Here is a 25874-nt window from a genome sequence, read left to right on the forward strand (position 1 = left end):
TCCCCAGTGCCAGACCACCAAATTGGCCCCAGGTCTGGACCGGTCTGGAGGCCCTTAGAATGGGCTCCGGACCAGTCCATGCACATCCCTACAGCACAACCTATTGTAGATGCAAGCAATCTAGTTTGAATCAAGATGATGATGATGATGATGATGATTGATAGAAGTCACAATATGACCCAATCTTCATTGCAAAGAAGTCGAGAGAGAGAGAGAGAGAGAGAGAGAGCCTGTCCTGTGCTCTCATCCATGAGGTCCCCAAAATACAGGCACACACACACACAAATCCAAGGCATTAGAATTGCATGAGAGAGAGAGAGAGAGAGAGAGAGAGAGAGAGAGAGAGAGAGAGAGAGAGAGAGAGAGAATGGGGTATACTCACTCAGTCTAGGGCTCACCCAGTTGTCCACTTCTGTGGTGGTCTGGTCTCTAAGTCTACTCTTTCTTCTTCTTCTTGACGACTTCTTCTCCTTCTTCAGTCTTCAGATTGGTGGGGGGGCCTGGGGAAAAAGCCTTGAAAATCTGGGTGGAAAGGAGGTGGCTGGCCAGGTGACCACAGGGTCTAGGGCTGGAGGCTGCTGGCACAGACAGGCAGTGATTCTCAGTCTCAAGGGGGTGAAAAAAGAATTCTTCTCAGGATTCAATTTTTAAAAAAAGCAATGTAGCAGAGATAAATTTTAATCCATCCATTCCCAGGCTGGTAGCCACACTAGCCACTAACCAGCAGGGACAGGCAGGCAGGCAGGCTGGTCTCAGGCTGGCAAGGCAGAAGGCAATAGGCATAGGGGCAATGGCGTGGTGGCAAGCAAAGCAAAGCAAAGCAAAGCAAAACACTCTTTCTTGCTCTCCTCCTATGAGTATGAGGCAGAACAAGGCAGAGTGGTGGCCGGCAGGCTGCTGTCTCTTTCAATCTGAATGAATATATGAATGAATCCCTCCTAGAATTCCCTCCCTCCCTTGCCCCTTCTTTGACCCTTCCCCTGGCCAATGTGGGATCAATCAAAGTGGTAAGAGAGCCAATCGGGAACAAGGAGGGAATCGTCAGGAGATCAGCCCATGCTTTCATTCACTACTCTGAAGGCGGGAAATTCAAATAGACGTCAAACACAAAATGGAGACTGATTCAGAAATCGCCACAAAATGGAGGTCTGAAACAACAAATCTTTTGGAGCCAAAACAGGGGCAATCTGTTTTGTCAACGGAACTTTTGGAAGGTGCAAAGGGGCAATTTGTTTTGTTGACCAATCACCCAAAATGGCCTGATTCGGGTACAAATCATTTTGTACCTGAATCATTTCACACATCCCTAGAAGAAACATTTGTTCTCCACTTCCATTGCATCAGCCTAGTGTAGGCCAGCAGAGCTTTTTCATGTGACAAAGTCACTGCTTCATGCAGGCCCCCATGTGACAGGGAAAGACCATCAGCAGCCCACTATGACCAGTTTGCTTGTTGCTTCACAGATAAATTCGCTCACATTCGTGCCAATTTGGACTCCAGGATTTTGGCAGTTCCAGGAGATGTGCTTAGTCAACCATTTGGTCCAATTGTGATGGATTCTTTCCAGTTAGTACAGCCTGAGGAAGTGGGCAAGATCCTAGGCAGTGTGTGGGCAACAGACTGCACTTCAGACCTTTGCCCTTCATGGCTAGTAAAATCTGCCAGGGAAGGAACAAGTAGGTAGCTGGAGCCAATTATTCCTGCTTCATTAAGGGAGGGCAAGATGCCATTGAACCTCAAACAAGTGGTGGTAAGACCACTATTTAAAAAGCCCTCCCTTATTTCCACCAACCTTGATAACTATTGGCTTGTTTCAAATCATCCTTTTTAAAGCAAAGTGATAGAACATGTGGTGTCTGTGAAACTGCAAAGGGTCTTGGAAAGAGACACTTGTATCCCTGGACTTCCGGACCCAAGTCCAGGGCCTCCACACCCCTGCCCTCCCAATCCTTTTTAGTCTGTCCCAGTTGGAGTGATTGTGTTAAAGATGTGTTAAAAAATATAGTGGGTGGGGCCTCCAAAAGCCTTTAGGTCCAGGCTCAAAAATTACCTACGTGCATCTCTGGTCTTGGATGATACAGATTATCAAAACCATTTCCAATCTGGCAAAGGATTTGGGACTGAAACTGCCTTGTTCACCCTGGTGGATGACCTACTTTGGGAACTAGACAGGGGAAACTGGTTCCGCTAGACCTTTCAGTGTGTGTGATACCACCAACCATGGTATCCTTCTGGGCCACCTCTCAGGTATAGGGCTAGAGGGTGGTGCATTTGAGTGATTCTGACCCTTTCTTGCAGAGAGGTTCCAGAAGGTGATGCTGGGGGACTTCTGCTTGACTCCTTGGCCTCTGGCCTATGAGGTCTCACAAGGCTCAGTATTGTCCCCAGTGCTGTTTAACATCTACATGAAACCGCTGGGAGAGGTCATCAGGAGGTTTGGGTTTAGGTGTCATCAGTGTGCAGATGACACTCAGCTCTACATTTCTCTGACATCAGATCCTAGGGAAGCAGTGGATGCACTGAGCTGGGGGCTGGAGGTGGTGATGGGCTGAATGTGGGCTAGCAAACTGAGGTTAAATCCAGAGGTGCTCCTGGTCAATAGAAAAGTCAATCCAGATAAGTGATTCAACCAGATCTGGATGGGGTTGTACTCCCCATAAAAGAGCAAGTGTGCAGCTTCAGGATCTTGTTGGATTCAGCTCTTCTTGTAAATGCTCAGGTGGAGGTGGTGGCCAGGAGTGCCTTTGCACAGCTTCAGCTAGTGCGCAAGCTGCAGCCCTTTCTCAAGAAAGCAGATCAGGCCACAATCATGCCAGTCACATCAAAGCTGGATTACTGCAATGCACTTTACTTGGGGCTGCCCTTGAAGAACATTCAGAAACTTCCGTTAGTGCAGAATGCAGCTGCCTGAATTCTTTCTGGAACTGCTCGCTCAGAGCATATTATGTACACCTGTTTCGAAAGAGCTGCAGTAGCTGCCAATTTGTTTCTGGATCCAACTCAAGGTGCTGGTTATTACCTTTAAAGCCCTTAATATTTGGGTCCTGGATCCAAACCATCATGTCTGCCAGTAACTATTTGCCTATAGGCATGAAAAAATCTTCCAGCCTAGTTTGAAACAAGTCTAAAAGGAGGTTGTGTGACATCAAGTCTGAATAATCACTTTCATGTGGCCTTCAGAATATATTAGGATTCAGACAGAGGCAGATTCAGTTTGAGACCAGTGGGTCTGTGTATTCATCATATAAACTATGTTATTTATGTATGTATATTAGAGTAGTGCCTGAGCTGAGGTTCAAAGTGTGGTTCAAGTACTTTGAGGGAATTAAGAAAGAGAACTTTAAGAAAATTGAGAAGGTGCCTTACATCAAGCAGGTGCTTTCCTGCTCTCTGCCGCCCCTTCCAGCTTCCTGATGGTGTGGCATGTGTGCCCAAAAGCCCCGCACTCCATCAGCACACACATAGCATGCTAAAGTTCCCTTTCTTCATTCCCTCAAAGTGCTCAAACTGCACTTTAAACTGCGGCTTGAACACATCATTCTCATATATATCTCTATATAACTCTATCTATCTATCTATCTATCTATCTATCTATCTATCTATCTAATTTTCCTCTGTGTGTATGTGTGATGTATATAGCAAAAACAGTTTAAAAGGATAGTTTTATAAAATAAAACATATCTTATTCCTGTTGTCTTTTGTTATTCCTTGAACATTCATATCATTAGAAATAAAACTAGCAGGTCATTCAATCGATTGGACACCTTTCCATACTTTTTCTTGAATGACTCTGAGGAGGATTATTCTACAACCTCTCTAGACTTGAACATTTCCCCTTAATATTTACTGAAATATAAAAGTACAAACAAGCTTTAAGTATGCAAAACATATGTGGGACAAAGAACTCAGACCTGGTTTTTGCTGGGAGAATAAACTTTTGTCTGGATTACAGTAATACCACTTCAGACTGAGGGGAGGTTCTTACATGGTAGAATGTTCCTCCATACAAGCGAATGTCTTCCATATGTAAAACTAGATGTAAAAGCTGAATCACATGGGGAGAAGCATGCACATTTTCCTTCCCACCCAGCACACTGTCTCACTACCACATAATTGTGTGAGGGGCAGAACATCCAAACCACACATGCAATTTAAATATAATTTAAGAAGTATTTAAATTGTGCATGAGAGGCAGTTCAGTTGTTCTTCCTCCACATGATTATGACAAAAAGAACAGCACACCAGGAAGAAGGGCAGGATCTGCATATTCTTGCTCTTCTTCACGTAGTGGGTAGGGCCAGTGGACAGCATCATCTGAACTGATCCAAGGTGTGTTATGAAACAGGATTAGGAGCAGGGGCGTAACAAGGCTGGAGTGGGCCCAGAGACAAAATTTTAAGATGGGCCCCTCGCTGATACACACACACACACACACACACACACACACACACACACCACAATATAGTCATGTGACTTGCCTCTGAGGGGCCCCTTGAGGCGTGGGGGCCCCCAGACAGCCGCCTCCCCTTGCCTAATAGTAATTCCGCCCCTGATTAGGAGGAATTTAAGTTTCAGTTTGGTTGATCTGGGTGAAAAGGCCTCCCCAGCTCACTCACTGAACCATGTACATGGTCATGCTGACCTCATACTTTCACCTTTGTTGCCATCACAATGGCACCACCACCACAGAGGAGGAGGTTGAAAACTTAGATCAGTGACCCAACCTGGCCTGATTCAAGCTTTGCTGGGATTTACTCTGAGCCAGACACAAACCTCTACTGGATGGAGAAGGGCATCTACATTTGCATTTGAACATCTTCGTACATCAAGTAAAAAACATTTGAATATTTCAAATGCAATATCAAAAGCTGGGTTCTCATCTGATGAAGTGAAAAAGATAGCAACTTCTTTCTTCAACTAGGTGAGTTTATCTTATTTATTTTATTAAAATATTTATACACTGCCCTCCGGTTCACTACTGCTTGGGGTGGCTCACAATATTAATAAAATAGATACAATGTAAAATAAAAGATTAATCAAGTTAAACAAGTTAAGACCAGGCTAAAATCACATTTAACATTACAAATTCATAGTTTGTTCCTGGGCCATTGTAATGGAGATGTCTTTCTTAAATCTCATATAGCATTTTTAGTAGTAGTAATACATTAAGCATCTCACCATTAGGTTTGTTTTAGTAGTTTGTTTTAAAAACCTGTTTAAAAAGTCAAATTTCCCTGGGAGTTATTCGCACATGGCTTCATGCTGCATGGTAAATGTTGAGCCAAGTCACTTCGAATCACACTCATGACATTGAGGGAAGCAGCCCCTCGTCTCTGCTCTTAGGTTTTGTTTTGATGCAAGTTCACATGGCATGCTTCCATGTTTTCCTTCTAGCCAATGGGGAGAGAGCTTTCTAAAGAGCTATGTCTGCATTTCTAAAGAGACTATCCCTCTTAACATGCTAATGATTCTACATCAGTACCTCTCCCTATTTGTTCCGGCATTTTCAGAAAAAAGTAGCTTAAAACCAGCATTTTAAAAACACAGAAATACACCGAGATCAACTAGAATTCGCAAGACAAAGCTCGATTTGTGCGTGGAGTGGGTCCAAGGATCTCAAAGGGACTTCAGGGTAAGTTTGGCTGGTGTGTGAAAGCACACACTCTCTTCCGAAAGAGATTCAGGGTAATAGCCCTGTCTGTAAAGCCTCCTGGTAGAGCAAAAATGTTCTCCCATTGCTTGAGGTGATTATGACATCAGTGCTTCTCAACCTTCCTGCAGCCTTCTGATATTTGTGGGAGAACTGACTGAATTGTGTGGCTTTGTTTTGGGTTGATTACTGAAAATGACTGGGAAATGATTTGTAAAAGGAAATGCAGAAGATCTGCCATTTGTAGATTCCTGCCTGAATGCAAGTTTCTTCACAGACAATGAAGATAATGGAGTGGGAATGAGAGGAGTGTAGACCACCAAGTCAGCATTAGAGCTGGTTATATCATTAAAAAAATCTCCCTTCCTTAAAATATTGCCCTCTTACATGGCATGCCAGTATAAGGGGGAAATGCTTCCCCCACCCACCCCCACAAAAGGCAGAGGGACTGAGAAGGAAATAGGTGAGCAGCACCTGTTTCTTGTTCTTTTTGCCTTTCACCCTTGTAACAGCTGAGAATAATTTATGTCAGGGCTGGTGACATCTGGTGACATCTGATTTCGCAGGAAATCTCTTGAAAACAAAGGGCAACCCCTGGAGTTACAGTGGAATGGTTTAACTCATGTCTCTGAGGTAAACAGGGAAATGGGCTCAATCACATAGGCCTTGGCTCTCCAGCTGCGACAGTGGCTTCTTCCTTCATTCCTTCAATCTGACTGGTCTCTTCCTTCATTTCACCTCAGAACTGCTAGGCCACAGTGCTCCTATTTAGCTTTTACAACCCTTGTACCTCATAAACAGAAGGGGCTACTAAATTCCTTGTAAGGGCCAGAAGGCCCAGGACTTTTAGGCATGACAGGTGGACATCCAACAAGTGCAACTTTATGTACCATATGAAGATGGTAAAATTAAACAAAAAGGAAAAAAATCACTGTCATACAGAAGCAGCAAAATGAACACTGCTATGCATTTGAGGCCTATGTGATAGAACAGACCCACTCTATCTCAGAGATGTGAATTAAACCAATGAAACATAATAATGATTTGCCATTTATTTTCAAGAGATCTCTCTTTCTGTGGTGGGGGACAGTGGAAGGGTGGATTTCACAATCCCTGACAGAGATTATTCTCAACTGTTACTAGGGCAAAAAGAGCAGGAAACATGAATTGTCCATCTCTACTTCTCCACACGGTTGCTCCCCCCAACACACACAATTTTTTAAAGGCAGAGAAAAATCAAATAAAAATAATTTCCCATTATAATGGTATGCCATATAAGAAGACAATTTTTAGAGGAGGAGAAAAAATTAGTTATAAAACTAGCTCTGATACTATGCAGTGCCAACAAAAAGGGCAGGGGAAAGTATCCTAGAATACAGAGCAAAAAAGAAAAAACCAGATACTGCTATACTAATAGTATAATGTAAAGTGTTGGCTAGCTTCTGCCTTTTAGGATTGACCATCAACAGTAAAGGATCCAGCAGTCAAGAAATAGGCCACAGACTAGCACTTGGTAGGGTTGCAATGAAGGCCTTGGAAAGGATATTTAGATACCATGACGTGTCTATACCTACAAAGATTAGAATTATTGTTTGGACAATGGTTTTTCCCATGACACGCTATGGATGTGAAAGGTGGACTTTGAAGAAGCAAGACAGAAAAAGTATTGACATTTTTGAACTTGAGCTGGAGAAGACTTTTGAGGATGCCATGGACAGCCAGGAAAACAAACAAATGGATCATAGAACAAATCAATCCAGAATGTTCACTCGAGGCACAAATGACCAGGCTCAAACTATCATACTTCGGACACATTATGCAAAAACCCAGCTCCCTTGAAAAGACCATAATGCTGACAAAATTGAAGGAAAGAGAAGACAAGGATGACCAGCAGCAAGGTGGATAGACTTGATTACGACAGCAATGAATGCACCCCTGAGAGACCTTAAAGGCCAAGTTGAAGACAGATCATCCTGGAGAGAATCTATCTATGTGGTCACTAAGAGTCGACACTGACTTGATGGCACTTAATCAATCAATCAATCAATCAATCTCAACATGATGTATCATATCTTAATATAAAAATATGCAGCTGGGGTGCGTGATTCTTGGAAAAGCACCTCTTTCCAGCAGTGGTGGAGGATTGGCTCCGCCACTCAGCTGCAACCACTCTTCCAAGCAGCACATGCCCCAGTTGAGAGGCGGAGCCGATCCTCCGCTGCTGCTGGGGAGAGCTTTCAGGGCCAACGATATAGGGTGGTAAGCAACATCTAATTTCCACTTAAAGGTGCCTCCCACCACCCCTGAGGCACCCGCACCAGCCATTAAATATCACTATGGCCTCATTGGGGGCCCAATCTGACCACCCCCTCCCAAGCAAACACCTTCAGCGGGGAGAGAGTAAGGGACCGAAATGCCCCCGAAATGGAGAGCATAAACGGCGCTGCATGGGAAATTGAAGGGGAATGTGTACTTGGCGCTTTAGCTGCAGCGTTTATGCCAATGCAGCATTTCTGATGGGATCGTAACAAAAATTCAGCTGTTTTTCAATGGTGCGGTGGTTACACAGATGCAGCATTTCCACCAGAAAATATGGTACCTTGAGTATCAGAAGGTATAATGTTACACAGTTTAATCTGATTCAGTCTAGAAGCCAAGAGTTTACAAGATTCCCCCTTCTCAATATCTTTGCCTTGTACTGTTGGGCAGAAGTATCAGTTTCTACAACAGTACAATAGAACAAAAATTCAGTTTCTAAGGAGTATAGCCTATTGAGTTCATATTTAGCCACAAGTAATGTTCTATATGACACAGGAGACGCGAGAAGGGTGTAATGCATATAAGATTAATAAATCCTTAACTTGCTTCTTAAGAGATACTATCTGAGCAATTTGTTGCCTTTTTTAATATGCAGAATAAGCTATGATCCAATCCTGCAAAAATGCTTGAACAGTATCCAAAACCAGGGACAATGATGTAATAGAGCCCCTGTTTAAAATAATAATAATAATAATAATCCTCCATCTCCTGCTCCATTTGTCTAGTAAATTGCAGATCATTCAGCAAGGATGTATTCATATACCATCTAAATGAAGTACTGGAACAACCTTCCAAATGAAAAACTAGCCTGATACACAGAAATGTACTAGTTAAGCTTTCCTAGCATTAAGATAAATTAATCAGAAAAACCTTCACTTGTTTAATCTCTGCATATTACACAGGGACAGTTTAAAAAAAAAAAAGTGGACATACCTACTGCAGCAAAACCTGTCCAGTAGATATCAGAATATTGTCTTTTTAATCAGGATGCAGAACTATTCTATCCTACAAAGGATATTAGTCTAGAGACAGCATAGATTGCAAGGTTGTTATTTTATTCCTTTAGCTCTGGACAATGAAAGCACACTAATACAATCAACAATTCACGCTATGGCTGTGATGTATGATGATGATGTATTATCACATTTATAAACAGCCCCATCCAGAGGCTCTGGGCGGTGTACAACTTGACATTGTTGGAATTTACTTCTAATAACTAATCATGTCTAACCTAAGTTAAACAGAAGCATATGAAGTTGTTGCCTTATACTGAATCAGAACCTGAATCAGAGTCTGACAGAGCTTGAACCACTTCAGTGCCAACAAAGAACTACAACTCCCACCAGCCCCTTCTGCGGGTTGACTGGCGGGTAACGGCTGCCCTCTACGTTCGAAGTTTCGAACCGGAGGAAGCAGGAGGCGCGGTTTCCCGTGTTCGTGTTTTGCGAGAACGCAGCAGAGGTGGGATCGCGCAGGCGGGCGGGGTTTCGCGGAAGTTCATGGCGGTCTTCTTGGATGGTCGTTTCCGTCTGCTCTCTGCTGCTGTCGTTGTGAAGCAGGAGAAATTGCTACTACACCGGCCCCGCACAGTTCTCTTCTCTTCGCCTCCTCCCAGAGTTCCGTGTCCGGATATCTCTAAGCTGTGGGCGGGGCCTGGCTTGGCGCGCTAGCCACTTGATGGTGTGTACAGTGCGGCTTGATGGTGTGTACAGTGCGCGCCGGAGGAGTAATCCATGTCTCTGATTTGGGGCCTTTGGGCAGTGTCGCCGCCAGCGTATTTCTTTTCCATCTCGCGACTTCTCCTCCTCCTCCTCAGATCATCTGCTTTGATCCTTATAAGCTGTTTTCGTTGAAATTAGTAGAAGCCTTGTATAGTCTTTTGTTTATAGAACAGTGATTTTGAGTTTAGTTCCACTGTTCCTCGTGAATTCTTGCAGGTAAGCAAATATTCATTAAACCGAAAACTATATTTGCTTGACAGCTCCCTCTGCCTCTGTTAGTGTATTCTGATTCTCTGGGAGTTCCTACCTTGTCAGCAGAGCCTTCCTTGCTAATCTTTGCTTAATTATGTAGGTCGCCTAACCTCAGTGCTTTTAGAAAACATGCCTTCTATAGGACCAAGCTAGTGAAATCATTATGCAAGCTACCAGGTTTTACAGAACTCCATATTAGGTAGTATTCCTTTTCTGCATGATAAAAAGCTCTATGAAGCTTGAAATCATGCAAATTCTTACACGACCAATGTTAAGTCGGTCCAATAAAATATAGGATTTTGCATCCCGTGTTCTTTAGGGCTAACAAGCTACCCACAAATTTCTACTGCTTGCTGTTAACTTATTTCTTAACATCTTGTATACGTTAACTAAGAAAGTGGAATGCAACGTTAACTAAAAAAGTGGAATGGATCTAATTGTTGTTGAATATGAAATGACTAAAATTATATTGTGATGCAATGTATATGTTTTGTTTTGGCTTTTCAGATAATGGAGTGTCTTGTGTCTCCTAAGAGGGTGGAGAATGCCTCTTCTGAACAGGATGACAGCGATAATGATATTGAGTTTGTTGGTGTATGTAGTAGATATTTGCACTTGTTGAATATCAAGCATAGTTGTCTGATGAAAGTGAAATGTCTGCAGAAGTTTGAATACATGTATCTTGCCTGTATTTTAAAACACTGGGCCTGGCAGGTACAACTCCAAGAGAGGTTGCCACTTTAGAACAGCAGAGGTGTTCAAACATGAGATTGGAGACTGCTAACAGCCAGCAGCTCTTATCGTGTGAGAGAGGGTGTTGCTAGTTTTTCAAAGCTCAGGTGAGAGATGGAAGGCTGAATGATCAGGCTTTAATAAGACCCCAGCTTGGTTTAGTTTTAGTCTTTAAAAAGCTCCCTAAAATGAGAATATGAGGTTAGCCTTTGATGCCCTTGCACATATCTATAGATCAGATGGCTTGTGTAAGCTGTTCAGTTGTGGTGATGTTCTGGTTCGGCACTTTCTGTTTGGAAAAACATATAATTGGCCAAAAGAGAAGGGGTAAATGGCGAAAGAGACAAAGGAAACACTATAATAATGAGTACGAACTGTATTGCTCAGTATCTTTCCTTCCAACAGTTTTGGGGTCCAAGTAGACATTGCTAGGGAGATGTGACTGCCACTGGCCAGTATCTCCCTAGTAACCTCTGACAATGATGTCATATCATGACATCCATTTCTTTTTTTTCTTGTTGACACATCGGGAAGTAGATTTGGGGTAGCCTTAAGTACCTAACATACAGCTAGGCCCTGTATGTTTTCTTGTGAGTCCCTCTAGCTGGAGATGATGTCCTCATTGGTGCTGTCTACACATAAATGTTTCGCTTAACTTTGCTGTTTCTGAACGAGGATCCATCTATCCCAGTGTTAAATAGTTGACAGTCAAATACTTCTGGCTGTCCCCTCTTGTATGTCCCCAGCATCTTGTGTTAAGAATGATGCTGCTGAACGTGGCTTGCTGGTTCCTCATGTATGAGGCCTCTGCTTCACCGGAGCTCACTTGGGTGACTTTCTATCCTACCTGCTTAGTACCCAATACAAAGTTCACTCTTTCACCTCACTTCTACTTAGTTGTCTGGGTTACAGGTGGGTTGCCACCAGCTATCCTCTCTTGTACACTGCAGCATTTCATTGTTTTACTCTTTTCCCCCTGTCATGGTGGGACAGACAAAGAAGCCAGAATGTTCTGTGCTGGCTATAGTTCTGGCAGGCTTTTAAAAATGAAAAATATAAATATAAAATAATACCCATATTAGGCCTATCAATGTTTCAAAGCAATCAACAACGTTAACAGTATTGCTAACTATTAAATAAAGGCAGAAGATAACAGTGTTGCCAAAACTGGGCTGCTGACATTCGAAATCCCCCATTGCTACCAACCCCAGGTCCCTAACAATTCCATCCCAACCATCAGCTTACCCATTCTCTTAAACACTCACCTAGGGTAAATTGGTCAATTCATATAATTAGTAATATAATGTCAGTGACATTGTCTTCTAATACACTGCAGTATATGGCTATCAGCAGGTAAACCTAGTAATAATACAAAAAGTAAGGTGGGGGAGAGAACCAGGTGTGCAAGATGTTAAATGGTGGCCACAAGAGAAGCCATCTGGAGCAACCAGTGCTGCTGGAATCAGCCCTCTTATGCACTTTTGGGAGTGAAGGAGGGTAGTTATTTTTCTAGCCCCTATGAAGCAAGGGAGCAACATCTGGAATATTGGGGCAGAAGGACTGAACATCACAGTTCTCCAATGCCTCAACAACATGGTGTAGTGGTTAGAGTGTTGGACTAGAACTGAGGAGACCAGAGTTCAAATCTCCATTCAGCGATGAAATTCACTGACTCTGGGCCAGTCACCCGTCTATCAGCTGAGCCTACCTGACAAGATTGTCGTGAGGATAAACAAAACCATATACACCACTCAGGGCTCATTGAAGGAACAGTGGAATACAAATACTAATTAACCGCCGAGTAGAACTAGGCTCCTATTCTAATTGAAAGGCAGCTTTGCTATGAGCCCCAAAACAGCCTTCTAAGCAAGTGCTATACCTCATTGCTTAAACTGCCCTGGTTTGGACAGATAAGATTTTCCTACTCCTCTAAAGCTGGTGTAATACACTAGCCTCTGAGCCCTGAACCACAAGATGACTGAACTATGAAGAACAGAAGCAGTGAGACAGCGAACATGTGCTTTGAGAACTTGGAACAAATATGTTTGAGTTAGGGTCAGTGTTCTCTCAAATTTTTTTCACCTGTGTGTAGAATGAGTTGTTCTGGGCAGTAGTATCAAGGCAGAGTGTGTGCACATGCATTTGGAGTGGGACCTTCCTGATTCAATCTGAGTGGGATTTAAAACTGAGCAGACATCAAAAAATGTACATGCTCATGCCTTAGAGCAGGCGTGGGGAACCTTGGCCCTCAAGCTGTTTTTGAACTACAACTCCCATCATCCCCAGCCACAATGGCTGGGGATGATGGGAGTTATAGTTCAAAAACAGCTGGAGGGCCAAGGTTCCCCACCCCTGCCTTAGAGGAACACTAGTTAGGGTGTATACCACGTGTCCACACTGACCAAAGACGCATCTAATGTTTGTTTTTGATGTAAATTGCCTTAGGAGTCCTTATGTCTGAAAGGCAATCTATACACATGTGGACAAATTTCTTGGTACCCTTACAGCTCATTGAAAAAGTGTTTTATGCCTCCAGAAAAGCGATTAAATGAAAAGCAATTGTCCCATGTATACCTGCATGCCTTTGATATGTCATCGAGTAAAGCAAAGCAAGTGTGAAAAGAGATAAAGTATTGCTTATTCTACAAAGATATTCTAAAGTGGCCTGGACACATTTGTTGGTACCCCTAGAAAAGAACATAAATAATTGGATTAGAGTGATTTATCAAATTAGCTGTTTTCTTTAATTAGTATCACACATGTCTCCAATCGTGCAATCAGTCATTCAGCCTATTGAAATGGAGAAAAGTAGTCACTCTGCTGTTTGGTATCATTGTGTGTCCCACAATGAGAATGGACCAGAGAAAGCAAAGGAGAGAGTTGTCTGAGGAGATCAGAAAGAAAATTATAGACAAGCATGTTAAAGGCAACGGCTATAAGACAGTTTCCAAGCAGTTTGATGTTCCAGTGACAACAGTTGCAAATATGAAGAAGTTCAAGGTCCGTGGGACTGTAGCCAGCCTCCCTGGACGTGGCCGCAAGAGGAAATCTGACCCCGGAATGGGACCCCAGAAGGAAAGTGAGAAAATGGTAGACAAAAAGCCAAGGACAACTTCCCAAGAGATACAAGCTGAACTCCAGGGTCAAGGTCCATCAGTGTCTGATTGCACCATCTGTCGCTTTTTGAGTGCCAGTGAGCTCAATGGAAGAAGATCCAGGAGGACTCCACTGTTGAAAGAAAAACATCAAAAAGCCAGAGTGGGGTTTGCTCAAATGCATATTGACAAGCCACAATGCTTCTGGGAGAATGTCCTTTGGACAGATGAGACAACACTGGAGCTTTTTGCATCACATCACATCAGCTCTATGTCCACAGATGAAAAAATGAAGCTTTCAAAGAAAACACCATACCTACTGTGAAACATGGAGGAGGCTTGGTGATGTTTTGGGGCTGCTTTGCTGCATCTGGCACAGGGTGCCTTGAGTCTGTGCAGGGAAACAATGAAATCTCAAGACTCGAGACATTCTGGAGCGAAACGTACTGCCCAGTGTCAGAAAGCTCTGTCTCAGTCGCAGGTCATGGATCCTCCAACAGGATAGTGACCCAAAACTCATAGCTAAAAGCACCCAAGAATGGCTAAGGACAAAACATTGGACTATTCTGAAGTGGCCTTCTATGAGCCCTGATTTGAATCCTATCAAACATCTACGGAAGGAACTGAAACGGGCAGTCTGGAGAAGGCACCCTTCAAACCTGACACAGCTGGAGCAGTTTGCTCAGGAAGAGTGGGCCAAATTACCTGTTGACAGGTGCAGAAGTCTCACTGAGAGCTACAGGAATGGCTTGTTTGCAGTGATTGCCTCTAAAGGTTGTGCAACAAAATATTAGGTTAAGGGTCCCATCATTTTTGTCCATGCCATTTTCATTTGTGTTATTATCTTAAATATTCTGTTGCATCAAAACTCTAAAGCAAAGTCAGATTTTTGTTAAATGCGGATTAAACAATGATGGGTGCCACTTATATTTGTCAGTTTCAAGTTCTTTCAGAGACAATTGTGGGTTCTTCTTTTTTCTTGGAGGGGTACCAACACCTTTGTCCACATGTGTAAATATAGTAAATAAGTGTTTTACCCCCTCCCTCCCAAGAACAGCATTAGAGTAAGGGGAAGACCAGCCTCTCCCCAGCCATGAACCAGAGAATAGGTAGGTGTAAGGATCTTGTTTACTCCTTCCCCCACCCCACCCTTTGTGGAAAGAATTCTGCTTCAACTGCCAGTTGCTCTAGGACTGTGCAGAAGAACGGAAGCTTACTTCAGCCTCTGCCACTGGCCACGTTTGTTAGTTTGTTTTTATCATATGTATATACCGCCTGATATGTGTATCTTTTAGATGGTAGAGATCAATGAGTAGTGTTCTATGTTTTAATCTGTTGTAAACGGTCTTGGAGGAAACGGATTATCTTGACCTATTTCAAACTAGGGATGTGCACAGAACCAGCAGGGGCACTGGTTCGAAGGCAGCGGTGGGGGGGGGAAACTTTAAGGTAGGGGAGGGTGCACTTACGCCTCCCTCTGCTCTCCCCCCCCCAGCACTCTGTTTGTAAAGACTCCGTCAGGGCAGCAGCATACCTCTCTGCCGCCCTGTCCCCTCCTTGGCTGGAAGTGCCAGGTGCACATGCATGTCTCGCTCGCTCATGTGCCTGGCATATGCATGCGCGCCCGGCACTTCCAGCCAAGGAGGGGACAGGGCGACAGGGAAGTATGCTGCCACCCTGACGGGGTCTTTACATACAGAGCGCCGGCGCGGAGGGAGGGGTAAGTGCACTCTCTCCCGCCCTTTAAGTGCCCCCCCGCCTTCGATCCTGCGAACCGGTCAGTGTTTGAACTTGTTCGGAGGCTTGAAGAAGGGCTTCCAAACAGGTTCGTGCACATTCCTGTTTCAAACTGGCTTTAGGGTGGGCTATGAAGTTGAGACAGCCTTGGTCAGCCTGATAGATGACCTTTGCCAGGAAACTGACAGAGGGAGTGTGACTCTGCTGATCTTTTTGGATTTCTCGGTGGCTTTTGATAACATCAAGCATGAGTGATTTGGGGATAGAAGGCATTGTTTTACAGTGGTTCTACTCCTTTGTCTTGGGTAGATTTCAGTTGGTGGCACTTGGTGACAGTTGCTCTTCAAAACAGTTGCTTTGGTGTGCCAATATGTTTTTGGGCAAAGTACAAAGTGCTGGCTATTATATTTAAAGCCATTAATAGCTTAGGTCTGGGTTACCTGAGAGAGTGCTTTTCCCTACAAGATCCCCACTGCTCATTAAGATCATCAGGAGGGGTCCGTCTTCGGCTGCCACCAGTTGATCTGGTGGTGACCTGGGCTCAAGTTGTCTCAGTTGCCACCCCTGGGTTCTGGAACCTGCTCCTCATAAGAGGATTATCTTCCTTGGAGGCCTGCAGGAGAGTCTTAAAGACTCATCTTTTTAGCCTTACTTTTAATGATAACTAGTTTTAATTTTTAATTTTTATCTGGTTTAAATGTCTTTTGATTTTAACTCTTTTATTATGTGTTTTTATTTTAATGTAAACTGCCCTGAGTTGCTTTAGGAAGGGCAGTGTATAAATTGACTAAATAAATAAAATAATCAACTTTCTTGGAGATACTTTGATCGAAAACTAAGGTATATGTCTAAAGTAGGATGATCTTCCAAGAAGCTCAGGGTACTCCTTATCCTCACAACAATCTTGTAGTTATTCTGAGAGAGAATGGACTCAAAGGCCGATCAGTGAGCTTCGTGGCTGAGTGAGTGTTTGAAACCAGGTCTCTCTAGTTCTACTAAAACACTTGAATCACTACATCAAACTGGCTTTCTTGGAAATATTGCATGATTGACCATGGTTGTTTAATGGGCAGTTGACGAGAATTCCAGCCCTATGATTATATTTATCAATTAGATTAGATTGATATTTGAGTTAAAGAGAAATGATTGCTAAAGTCTCTGATTCTGAATATACAAGCAATTTTTTTAATACTAGGCCTTGTAATTATGCTTGTGCAAGTGAAGAACAAATGTTAAAGCTAATTGTTCGAATTTTTAGGAAAGTGTGTTGAGACCTGTCTTGGAGTGCATCGACCTTAGTAGTGCCGAGGAGGAAAGTAGCAGCTCCTCTAATGTGAGTGTTTCCTGACTTAAAATTTTTGGACAAGTGTTTTCTTTAGAATTGTACCAATTTGAGGAACTTGTTTATTTAAAATAAGAGATCTAGTATTATTGGTGATTTCAAGGAGAGGAGTTTTTGGTTTTGTTTTGTGGTGTGTGTGTGTGTGTGTGTGTGTGTGTGTGTGTGAGAGAGAGAGAGAGAGAGAGAGAGAGAGAGAGAGAGAGAGAGAGAGAGAAAAGGGATTCAAAGCAGAACTAATGTTTATTCATTTATTTTAGCACTTCTGTATAGCGCCCCAAACTGACATCTCTGGGCAGTTTACAACAAAACTACAAATTAAAACAAAATAAGAAGGTTGAAACATTACAACAATTTGAAATCTAACACAATATTAAAACTCTTAAAACTGTAAATCTAATTAAAAGCCTAGGTGAACAAAAAGAGACTGATCGCCATTTGTTTTAACATGTTGCCTCCCACCTAGGACCACCGCCCATGTGTTCTAAATTTGCTTTGCATCTGACTCTCAACACATGAGTTACGAAAGCATGTTGTTTATACCCTTGGCCGCCATCTTCATCCAATATGTTGAATGGGCAGAAAGACTTCATCCTTTGGGGTCCTCTAGGATATCCTCCCTTGTGCTGTGAATTTAGCTTGTATCAGACTGTAAACACAAGTTATTAGAAGAGGACATCCAAGACCTGGTGATTTCATAACCCTTCTTCCCTTCGGAAAATAGACTAAAATATAGCCATATCACTGCAAATAACACAAGTCCAGGTTTAGTTAAAGCATGGATGCTGTACCGAGGTAGTGTCCATGAGATTGCACGGTGAAGCTGCCCACCCCTCCCACCTCATGAAAATTAATTGGGACCCTTCAGATGGCTCCTGAGATGCATAGAAATGACTGCTGAACTGCTGTTTGAAACCCAAAGTCACAATAGTGAAATTATAGTCTGGATTTTATTCTCTATTTGTAGAATAATATAAAGCACAAAGATTATGTTGATTATCAGAAGGAAAGAGTAACTTCAACCCTTGATCGCCTAGCACGCCACGTAGAGGTAGAGAAACAACTGAAAGAAGAGAAGAATAAAGCTTTCAAGGTATGGTTATTTGCAATGCACAACGGTTTTAACTATGTTTCTTCAATTTTTTAATATAATACAAATGTTAAAAAAGGACTAAATTAGATAAGTTTGCAAGCGTGGTTAAAAATATTGGATTAGTAATCTAAAAACATATTGGTTACTACCCTTCCCACTGTTGCTTGAACTCTATTTTCAAGATGCTGTACCATCCAATCCAGAACCTATTTATCAGGAGTCTTTTCCATACTTATTTATGTTTTCCATGTTTCAGTCTCGAAATAGCCATTACTGCGTGTTTACCTTATACACTGCTTCTCCTACCTCAGGCGTGAAACTGTTCTTGAGTTTTTTCTTAATAATTGTGTTAAATATAGAATGTTCTGTCATTAGGCATTGTAGGCTATTGGATGGTCTTTCCAAAGAACTTCTTGTTTTCTGTTGAGTTTTGAGCTAATGTTGATCCTTTGCAAACAATTGATACTGAACTGACTTGGTTATTAGGAAATGCTCTGATGCAGGATGGGATCCAGTGTATCTCCTTCCACTTGTACCAGAGGCAGGGCTATGCTAATTAGGAAACGCTCTAAGAGCCATGAGGTGGAGAACCCACCCAGTTTCTTCTGCCTTGCCTGCTTCAGAAAACAGCCACTCTGGTATTATTAATTTTTTTAACCATATAAAAATATCTCAAGAAATACTTCCTGAGGTTGCTCTCTTTATTTTCTGTGCTATTTTTTCTTGGATATTGCTTCTATCCGTCCTCTTTTTTTTCTTCAGTGCTTCCTTGCATCTCTCACTCTTGGGGGAGGGGGAGTATAATAATTGTTTTCGCTTCCTTATTTTCTGGTCCTATTTGCTGCCTGCCCCCCCACTTTTTTTGGCTTCCTTATGCCATCTTACCAGATCAAGGTGGCAATGAGCATTTTGAGAGAGATACTCCATGGGTCAGCTAAAAAGCCAGCCTTGCATTAAAATGTTGACTGGACCACTGGAGCTGGATCAATAAAGGTCTCTCCAATAGAGGACACAGCTCTTTGTGCAGGAGGACCTTCGCAATCTCTTCCCAAACCCCAACATCTGGAAAAAGGGCAGGAAATGCCAACTGACATCTTAGTCCTCCTTTTCAAATTTATTGTGTAAAAACAGATGACAAAACCTCATAAAACCTTGTTTTAAATGTTGTTAAAAGCAGAGTAAAAACAAAAGTTTCGGCATCGAACACCAGCCTCAGTGATGTTCCTCAGTGTTGTTCCAAACAGCAGAGATGACAAACTTTCAGCTGCCTGCCCAGCATATACCTCCAATGTTGTTCTCCCGTTCTTCAGAACTTCTGCATCTGAAGTCCCACTCAGTGTTCCCTCTAATTGTTATAATCAATGAGTGGAAAGAGTTTTGTCCTCGGTGGCAGCATCAAGTCAGTGTGCGCACATAACTCTCTCATTCACATATAAGTTAGTGAGTGAACTAAAGGCAAAAAAAATTACCTCCCCGCCCGCACCGGGGGGCGGGGAGCGAAGAGGCGGCGGCGACCAGGCTGGAGAGAGGGGGAACATGCGGCAATGCTTCCTGGCCGGGGAGAGTGGGCAAATGGGGTGCTGGGCAGTTGGGTAGCAGTGGTGGGAGCAGCAGAGACTGCACACCCACCAGAAACCGCTGTGGCGGGGCCTGGAAATTGGTGCTCATGTGCACACTTTAGAGGGAACAGTGGTCCCACTAAGACAAATAATTCTTTGTTCTATGAGAAGCTTATTGAAGGGTGCAAAGGCAATCCAGCATCAGGAAAAGACTGAGTTTGACCCTTTTTCTTTCTCCCATGCCTGAACTGCCGATCCTCCCTCAGGTCCCAGTGGTGTTCCCAGACCCCTCCACTGCTTGCCTCCTTTCCGTTAGAGGAAACCACTCTTAAACATTGGATAAGGGATTATGTTGTCCATTTTTAAAAAAAGAGCTTGCCAAGGGTAAGAAAAAATCCAGATAACATAGGCATTCCAGGGAGAGCTGCTGCTGCTGCTGTTCCTCCTCCCCCCTTGATTTCTTCTCATTAAATGTTTGTTTTTCTAAACTGCTATGAGAACTTTTGCTGTGGTATATAAATATTCATTGTAATAGTAGTAAATATGGCTAATTGTGCACACACAAAACCCTAACTGCTTGTGTTTGTACTACTGGGACCATTAGGAAAAACTGGATTCCCAACATGCTCATGGACTGCAGGAACTGGAATTCATCCAGGGACACTGCGACAGAGAAGCAGCAAGACTGTGTGTGAACCAGTGGCTCAAAATGCCAGGTAATTTGGTATGGGGTCTCCGCTTCAAGCAGAGAGACTGACGGATCAGCATCTCTTCCAGAGAAACAGCTGTTCCCTAGTCACAGTTTTTCTCTCTCCTCCCTTTCAGAGATGTGGAAAAGGAAGCCAAGGTAAGAATAGGCTTTACAGGAGAACACGGAGCTGAGTTTCAGCCTTCCCTTAAGGAGATGCTGCAGCCCCGTGGCACAGCTCATGCTTTGCCTATACACTAATACTTAGCATTTATATAATGCTTTGTCAATGTTCAAGGCACTTAACACCTGAGGAGTCAAGCTGTTGACTCCAGTGTTTCTCCAGCTAAAGGATCTTGGGTAGTAAGGCAGACACATCTCTTGCCATAGAGACCTTGGAGCAGTGAACCTCAATCTTTCCAGACATAGGACTCACTTTTAATTTCAGTATGTTCCATGGGATCCACTTTTACATTAGGCAGTTTAAAAAATCTAAGTGGGTCCTTCCTTTACTATTGCTACCTAATTAGCTATCCTCTCTCCTCGTCCCAAAAGATAGACATGGTTCCCTAGCGCAATCTACTGTGGATAAGCTTGAAATCCAGTTGTGGATTGCTTGTGACTACCCAGTTCAAGACTAATGCCTTGGCGCATGGGTTCCCAGTAGGAGGTACTAGTATCTCTCGTGGTTCTTGAAGGCTACTCAGGGCCTCCTACCTCCCCATGCTCATAAGCATAAAGCTCATAAGCAGTTTTATTGAAATTAATGGGACAAGTTTATTTCAAATGGGAGTAAGTTCAAAAAGTTTATTTCAGTGGGAGTAGTCATGAGTAACTTATTAAGGTGTTAGCTAGTGACTGGAGTAGCCTGTCTCATAATGGCAACATTTGAATATGTGGGCATGCACGTGCACACACACAGTATCTCTGTGGGGTACCTGAGCTAAAGGCTTGCGACAGAAGGGGTACACTTGTTTAAAAAGATTGGGGATCCCTGCCGTAAAAAGACTGGGAACTGGAATTGAGCTTCACTGCTGGTTGGATGAGTGTATTCAGCTGAGCAGGATCAGAGGACACCCTAGAATTATGATGTCTTTTCAACCTGCAGGAGAAGCGTCTTCCCAGGTTTTACTGAAAAGTGTGACTCACCTCTAGTCTACAGCCTTGCAAAAGAGGTCATGGGCTGCTTCTTTTCCCCTAAGTCTTTTCTTTAAGTGTTAATGGGAGGGAGTAGAGTTTTTCCTACTAGTAAGTACAGGAGACCCTCGTTATTCGCGGAACTGCTGATCACGGTTCCGTGTATTTGCGGGCTGTCTCATTGACACTCTTTTTCCATATCTGCGGATATGAAGGGTTAAAACCCACATATCTGCGGTTCCTAGAGGGCTGGAAGTGACCATGGAGGTCACTTCTAGCCACCATTTTGTTTCACAGAGCCCAGGAGGAGTCATTTTGTGGCTCTTTAAAAAAAACACACCCCCGTGATTTTGGGGGCTCTTTGGAGGGCATTCCTGGGCACATTGGGGGCCCATGGAGCACACCACAGTGAGTTTTGGCTTATTTTGGGGCCGTTATGCCACTTAAATTTTTTTTCCTCCATCCCAGAACATTATGCCCCTTTCCCCATAGCCCTAAAGCCTCATTACTCACGGTTGTTACTCGCAGCAGTAGGTGAGGAACAGAACCCCTGTGAGTAACAAGGTTCTCCTGTATATTTTAGACACCAGGCTATCAAGTATCGCCACTACAAAAAAAGTCTTCACATTTTGGGTTTTTTTTTTGGGGGGGGATTCTCTCCATATGCTCTCTTACCCTATTTCCTGGATTCATCTTATACTTTTGGCACTGATGGAGGAAGTATGCTTTCCTAAGCAGCAAGCCTATCTTTAAAACATCCTTGAGGCTAGTTTACATGCGTTAGCAGTGGTTTTAGGAGCCAAAGTAGGAGATTATCTCTATTTTTGAAAGAGAATCAAGGCTTGTTTGATCTCTTCCCCTGCAGTCTCTAGCCAGCTACACAGACAGCATGGTGTCCATTGTAATATAGATAGCCTGAAAGTTGCTCTTCTGGACAGTAGTTGCTGAAGGCACATTACTGGGTTAGTAGGTTGTTAGTAAACAAACTTTTGCAAGCCAGTACAGTCTCTGAATCTCTAACAAAGAAGTTTTATACAACCTTATATTTATGTAGAGTAACAAATTGACTTGAGGTGAATTATACATTGTATCAGTGCAATCTATTTTCTGTTGCCATATTGTCATGTAACTCTACATTGTAAAGTACACTGAAGTACAATCACCTGATGTGCTATGTGTTTCTGATTCATAACTGTAGGCCTCAAGCCAGGAACTGTAAACTCTGGAAGAAGACCATTACCTCATGGATCAAATCAAACACCATCTGACAGTAAATCCATTTTGTGCCCCATAATGCATTGCAACAGAAAGTTTGACAATGGGCACCTTCTCCTTGGCCACCTTAAAAGGTAATCATTCTTGATGATATAAGCAAAGAGGTAACCAGGTTGCCTGTGGATGGGGCATGATCATACATGGTGTCTCAAATGTGCATTACCTTGATCTGTGCTCTGTAGAAGTGTTATATAGATGAATTCCAGGAACCTTTCAGTGTTGATTAAAAGTTCCTGGAGTTCATCGTATGTTCAGAATTCACACTTGATATAATTTAGTCAATGTGTCCAGTATTAAATGAGTCAGGGTTTTAAAAAACCTTGTTATGACATGAATCTGCCCCACTTGTAAGAACTGGTAAAAAGGGCTTCCTGCATGCTGCACTTCTAAGTGAGGTTTGTTTGGTGGGTATACAGTGGTCCCTCGACTTACGAAGATAATCCGTTCCGAACGCACGTTCGTAGGTCAGAATTTTCGTAAGTCGAAAAGCGCATCCACGGAGGTCCGGAAACACTCGTAAGTCGAGGAAACCGCATCTAAAAATTCGTAGGTCGAGGAAGCCGCATCTAAACCAGCAACGACTTCTTCGGATGTCGAGTACTTCGTAAGTCGAGGGACCACTGTATGTGCAGAAACTTCTCTGTGGCAGTGTTCTCCCTAGGGAGGTACAGTTGGCCCCCTTTGCTTTAGATATCTTGTGTAGATGGTCCTGTTCAGACAAGCTTTTAATCTGGTGGGTAGACTGTTTTGGCATCCTATCTCAGTTTGGTTTTGGATTTTCTTTTGATTAGTGTCTTTACTTTGTATGTGTTTTTACTTTGTTTTTGGCTGACACCCAGTGTGCTCTCTAATTTTTTTTCATCTGTGTGTGGAATGAGTTTTGTTCTGGGTGGTAGTATCAAAGCAGTGTGTGCACACATGCGTTCAGAGTGTGGGGCCTTCCTGATTCAACCTGAATGGGATCTAAAATTAATTGAGCGGGCATAGAAAATGTGCGAGTGCATGGACATGTGCACGCCTTAGAGAGAACAGTGCTGACACCCTGACTAAATTAGTTGATGGAAGTCCAACTGAAACTTAATAGGACAAGGTAGTCATAACTAGCTTGTCCTATTAATTTTAGCGAGACTTCTATCGAGTAACTTAGTCAGAATGTCAGACATCAGTATTGTCTTGTCTTATTAATGTTTAATATTGTCAGCTGCCTGGGAATTGTTTTGTGATGGAGTGGCATATAAACTTTCTAAATGCAGGGATTTTTCTTTTTCTTTTTGCTGAAGTGTATATCTGATGCCAATCTATTATTTTCTCAGGTTTGATCATTCTCCATGTGATCCCACAATTACACTGCATGGACCTCCAACCAATGTCTTTGCCTGCATAGTCTGTAAGAGAAGATTTTGCACGCCTCAGCAATACAGTGAACACAGTTTGTCTAAGGCAAGAATTTTAAGAACGTAAGAACAGCCCTGCTGGATCAGGCCCAAGGCACATCTAATCCAGCATCCTGTTTCACACAGTGGCCCACCAGATGCCGCTGGAAGCCTACGGGCAGGAGTTGAGGGCATGCCCTCTCTCCTGCTGTTACTCCCTTGCAATTGGTATATGCAATTCGCCTGTAGCCCTCAGACTAATAACCATAGATAGACCTCTTCTCCATGGAGTTATCCAAACCCCTCTTACAGGTGAAACTCGAAAAATTAGAATAGCGTGCAAAAGTTCATTAATTTCAGTAATGCAAATTAAAAGGTGAAACTGATATGAGACACACGCATTACATGCAAAGCGAGATCAGTCAAGCCTTAATTTGTTATAATTGTGATGATCATGGCGTACAGCTCATGAGAACCCCAAATCCACAATCCCAGAAAATTAGAATATTACATGGAACCAATAAAACAAGGATTGTAAATAGAACAATATCGGACCTCTGAAAAGTATAAGCATGCATATGTATTCAGTACTTGGTTTGGGCCCCTTTTGCAGCAATTACTGCCTCAGTGCGGTGTGGCATGGATGCTATCAGCCTGTGGCACTGCTGAGGTGTTATGGAAGACCAGGATGCTTCAATAGCGGCCTTCAGCTCTTCTGCATTGTTTGGTCTCATGTCTCTCATCCTTCTCTTGGCAATGCCCCATAGATTCTCTATGGGGTTCAGGTCAGGCGAGTTTGCTGGCCAATCAAGCACAGTAATCCCATGGTCATTGAACCAGGTTTTGGTACTTTTGGCAGTGTGGGCAGGTGCCAAGTCCTGCTGGAAAATGAAGTCCGCATCCCCATACAGCTCGTCTGCGGAAGGAAGCATGAAGTGCTCCAAAATCTCCTGATAGACGGCTGTGTTGACCCTGGACTTAATGAAGCACAGTGGACCAACACCAGCAGATGACATGGCTCCCCAAATCAACACAGACTGTGGAAACTTCACACTGGACTTCAAGCATCTTTCATTGTGTGCCTCTCCATTCTTCCTCCAGACTCTGGGTCCTTGGTTTCCAAATGAGATGCAAAAGTTGCTCTCATCAGAAAAGAGGACTTTGGACCACTGAGCAACAGACCAGTTCTTTTTTTCTTGAGCCCAGGTAAGACGCTTCTGACGTCGTTTGTTGTTCAGGAGCGGCTTGACAAGAGGAATACGACATTTGAAGCCCATGTCCAGGATCCGTCTGTGTGTGGTGGCTCTTGATGCACTAACTCCAGCCTCAGTCCACTCCTTGTGAAAGTCCCCAACACTTTTGAATGGCCTTTTCCTGACAGTCCTCTCCAGGCTGCTGTCATCCCTGCTGCTTGTGCACCTTTTTCTTCCACACTTTTCCCTTCCACATAACTTTCTATTGATGTGCTTTGATACAGCACTTTGGGAACATCCAACTTCTTTTGCAATTACCTTTTGAGGCTTTCCCTCCTTATGGAGGGTGTCAATGATGGTTTTCTGCACAACTGTCAAGTCAGCAGTCTTTCCCATGATTGTGATTCCTAATGAACCAGACTGAGAGACCATTTAAAGGCTCAGGAACCCTTTGCAGGTGTTATGGATTGATTAGCTGATTGGAGTGGGACCCCTGGAGCCTAGACTGTTGAACCTTTTCACAATATTCTAATTTTCTGGGATTGTGGAATTGGGGTTCTCATGAGCTGTACGCCATGATCATCACAATTATAACAAATTAAGGCTTGACTGATCTCGCTTTGCATGTAATGCGTCTATCTCATATATCAGTTTCACCTTTTAATTTGCATTACTGAAATTAATGAACTTTTGCACGATATTCTAATTTTT

At 43.1% G+C, this 25874-nt stretch overlaps 1 protein-coding gene across 9 annotated transcripts in view; it reads left to right on the forward strand.

The window, feature by feature from the left end:
• Window positions 1–4701: 4701 nt before the first annotated feature.
• Window positions 4702–25874, forward strand: part of ZNF451 (zinc finger protein 451) — a 58647-nt gene continuing 37474 nt past the window's right edge. For 2 of the 9 annotated variants that reach the window (XM_053286484.1, XM_053286488.1), the window contains exons 1-6: window positions 14848–15012; window positions 16765–16839; window positions 17813–17938; window positions 20102–20213; window positions 22521–22671; window positions 23911–24037. In XM_053286484.1, coding sequence (XP_053142459.1) covers window positions 14863–15012; window positions 16765–16839; window positions 17813–17938; window positions 20102–20213; window positions 22521–22671; window positions 23911–24037 — 741 coding nt within the window. In that variant the 5' untranslated portion in view covers window positions 14848–14862. Of the gene's footprint in view, window positions 4922–9366; window positions 9907–10449; window positions 10537–14847; window positions 15013–16764; window positions 16840–17812; window positions 17939–20101; window positions 20214–22520; window positions 22672–23910; window positions 24038–25874 lie in introns of those variants that run through there. The other 7 variants (XM_053286485.1, XM_053286492.1, XM_053286486.1 and 4 more) reach the window with 7 other exon arrangements.

The sequence above is a fragment of the Hemicordylus capensis genome, chromosome 1, assembly GCF_027244095.1.
Source record: "Hemicordylus capensis ecotype Gifberg chromosome 1, rHemCap1.1.pri, whole genome shotgun sequence".
Classification (NCBI taxonomy): Eukaryota; Metazoa; Chordata; class Lepidosauria; order Squamata; family Cordylidae; genus Hemicordylus; species Hemicordylus capensis.